This window comes from Medicago truncatula, chromosome 8 (assembly GCF_003473485.1).
Source record: "Medicago truncatula cultivar Jemalong A17 chromosome 8, MtrunA17r5.0-ANR, whole genome shotgun sequence".
NCBI classification, from domain to species: Eukaryota; Viridiplantae; Streptophyta; class Magnoliopsida; order Fabales; family Fabaceae; genus Medicago; species Medicago truncatula.
In genome coordinates this window covers 30,227,469-30,230,566 of record NC_053049.1, presented here as the reverse complement: position 1 = coordinate 30,230,566, position 3,098 = coordinate 30,227,469, and the positions used below count along the sequence as shown (strand labels likewise).

The 3,098-nt window shown below is 33.8% G+C and overlaps 1 protein-coding gene across 1 annotated transcript; it reads right to left on the bottom strand.

Annotated features, from left to right (window-relative positions):
- Positions 1–775: 775 nt before the first annotated feature.
- On the bottom strand, positions 776–3,098 carry LOC11440481 (uncharacterized). The gene is made up of 2 exons (XM_003628715.4): positions 2,823–3,098; positions 776–1,613 (listed from the first exon to the last, which is right to left on the bottom strand). Exons 1-2 carry the CDS (start codon positions 2,951–2,953, stop codon positions 1,112–1,114), a joined length of 633 nt encoding a protein of 210 aa, XP_003628763.1. The 5' UTR covers positions 2,954–3,098; the 3' UTR covers positions 776–1,111.

Sequence of the window (3,098 nt, the reverse complement as noted above, 5' to 3'; positions counted from 1 at the left end):
TAAGCTATTTTCAACTTATTTCTATAAGCTCTCTAGTATATCTAATGAAAATAACTTACATCTTACAACTTATATTAAAACAGTTTTACTCTATTTTCTATTTTGTTGTAGAAATTACATAAGCACTTATATAATAAACGATTATGCTATGAGCGCATGATGACATTTATACGTCATAACATATACTTGAATACAAATTCCTAACACACACTAGTATAATCTTTGTTTCTAACCTATTTCCAAATACAAATGCCAAGTTACAATTTTTAGCTAACCCAGTTAACTTTAGCTTACAATAAACAAAATTACAATAGAGATTTCCCACTTACAAAATTGAAAAGGGCTAAATAATGCTGCATAAATTAAATAGCTTCAAAACAAAATTATTGAAAATATCTAATATTTTAGATACTGGTTTTCGGTTTCAGAATCGTTGAGAAGATCGAAGGGGTTGATTGTGTAAAATAAGCATTATGTTAATGTAAATGTACTACAAAAGTGCCATGTCACCTTTATTTAATTTTTTGTCATTTTCAATTATGTCATCTTAATAATAGTTGTCAGCTAATTTGCAATCTGAGCAAACAAGTTTTCGGATTATTTAATCTGAAATTCCTTGTAAAGAAGTTCAGAGTAGATAAATCTAAACAAATAGTTTTTTGAAGAAAAAAATAAGGCGTGCGAGAAACAGATAGGTGGAAAAAGTAATAGCCATTCTTTTCCCACCATATGACCGATCCAAAGGATGCATCAACAAATCAATCTACAAGTTACATAAGCTAAAGAAGCTTCGATCACACTATTTATTTGAAAGAAACAAAAAGAAAAATACAAAATGCTCATTATTATTATTCAACAGGATGATTATCTGCTATATACCAATAGCTAGTTCTGTTAACCAAAAACTACAAACAAATGTTCCACAATTCATTCTCCACAAGGAAGCTCAACAGACTAAGCAAAGTCCAAAGAAACTAAACGGGAAAAAAAATTTGAATTCTTTGAATAGTGAAATTAATATGAAGAGCTTCTGGCACCAACAATTGTTTTTCCAGCACCTGCAATACTTATGTCTTAAGTCACTGTTTCTCTGTGGATAATAAACTGGTCCTTAGTTTTGCAGCATCAACCATTGCAGGATGTCCTTCCTAATAACACCGCCTGACCAACGAGCATTGTAGTTTGATCGAAAAGCATCGGGAGGATAGTAACTGAGGTTCCGATAATGAGTGGTCATCCCAGCAGGATTTGGTGGTCGCAAAATACTTGCAATGGTGGGGAAAGGCTTTGGCCATATACTTGATGATGGCATAAATAACCGATTATTCGATCCCCTCTTGAATAAAGCATAGTAACTAGGTCTTTCGAGGTTGGAGCTCTTGAATAAAGCATAGTAACTAGATCTTTTGAGGTTGGAGGAGCCAGCTTGAAGCTTTGTCATTACGCTTGAGCTAGCACCATTGGTGGGTGATCCACCAAGAATCTGAGCTGACGGTTTCATTTTATTAAGCCATCGCAGCATTAAGTTTCCGAGATTCCGACCCACTTCTGTGTCCCTTTCTTGAATTTTCTGATGAACTTTGATTGCCACATCAAATACAGAACGCGTTCTTCTGTTAAGTGCCAAAACATGAAGATAGATAATGAAATTGTGTTATGTCAAACTATGCCTAATAACGCAAACAAATCAATGTATGATTGTTTCTTCTTCCAAAAGCAAATTAAAAAAAAGGGGAAAGGAAAAGATTAAATAATCATGACATCCTAAAGATTCTCAAGTCACAGAAAACTAAAAATCCATGTTCAATGATCAGGATCCTTGTGCGTATTATTTGCACAAACTAATGCTCCTAGCTGATCTTATGTGACAATTACTAAATTACAAGCTCTAAAATCTTATTTCATCTCTTGTCTGACTGGTTACATTATGTATGCATAGCAGTAAAACTACTTATTACAACATTGTCATTTGCCACAATGGATCCAACCCTTACATAGACCCTGCTATAGAGCAAGCTTCGTTGTACCAGCTTTTTCTTGACATTAAGAAAAAAAATTAGAGCAAATAACATCAGGACAGATGCAAACACAAAAGTTAATAGAGATTCTCTTGTTTCATTAAGTCGTTCATGGGTGTGAATCACAGGGAAGTGGTTAGACATTGTCAAACTAAATCGTCTGAGAGCCACTCTATGCATCTCAATTAAAGCCTAAACGGCTAAACCCTTCACAAATAGAATCTCAATTAAAAATGAACTACATATCCACTACACATTGCCATTCACATTTGACCTCCTACCAACAAATTTATTGTTGTTCCCATCACAATTTCCATGAGAAGGTTATCAAATACTACTAACGTCCGCATCAATCGAAGACACCACGTTTGAAGCTTTTTACAAACATAAAAAAATGCAGTTTTAAATTGCGGTCCACAACCATAATTGCAACTACACCAGCCACATTTTATCATATTTTACTGCAATCACGGCTACAATTTAAAACCATAACCAACTGCACCAAGTTATCACTTTCAAAAGAATATAACATATCCATTTCCTCATAAACTAGTAGGATATAGAAATCAGAGACTTAGGCTCAGTTTGGCAATGCCAGATTTTGAGCTTATAACTTGTAAGGTCATATGACAAAAACAGAGTCATTTGGTAACATTTTTTCTCAAAAGCTTATAATTGATTTTTTCTAGCTTATAGCTTATTTGATAAGCATAATTTACTTTCGCTCAATTGGCTTATAGCTTATGACAGAAAAGAAGAAAGTAAACAAAATTAAATAAAATTGAAAAGGAAAAGAGTATATACCGGTGAAGAAATTGACGAGTCTGAGGGTGATTACGAGTAATGAGCCTACGTTGAATCCTTAGAGAGTGTCTGTAAGTACGCTTTAGACCCAAAAAATAAGCAGTTCCAAGTGCAATCTCCCACAACACCATGATCGCAGAGTTTCTAATACACCTCTCTCTATTTTCTTATAAGCACTTTAATATTTAATGTAATATATTTCTCTTAACTGAGATTTATTCAGTCTTGCATTGTTGCCCAAGTTTCTTTTCGTTTCTTAAGCCGCCACAATTTGCG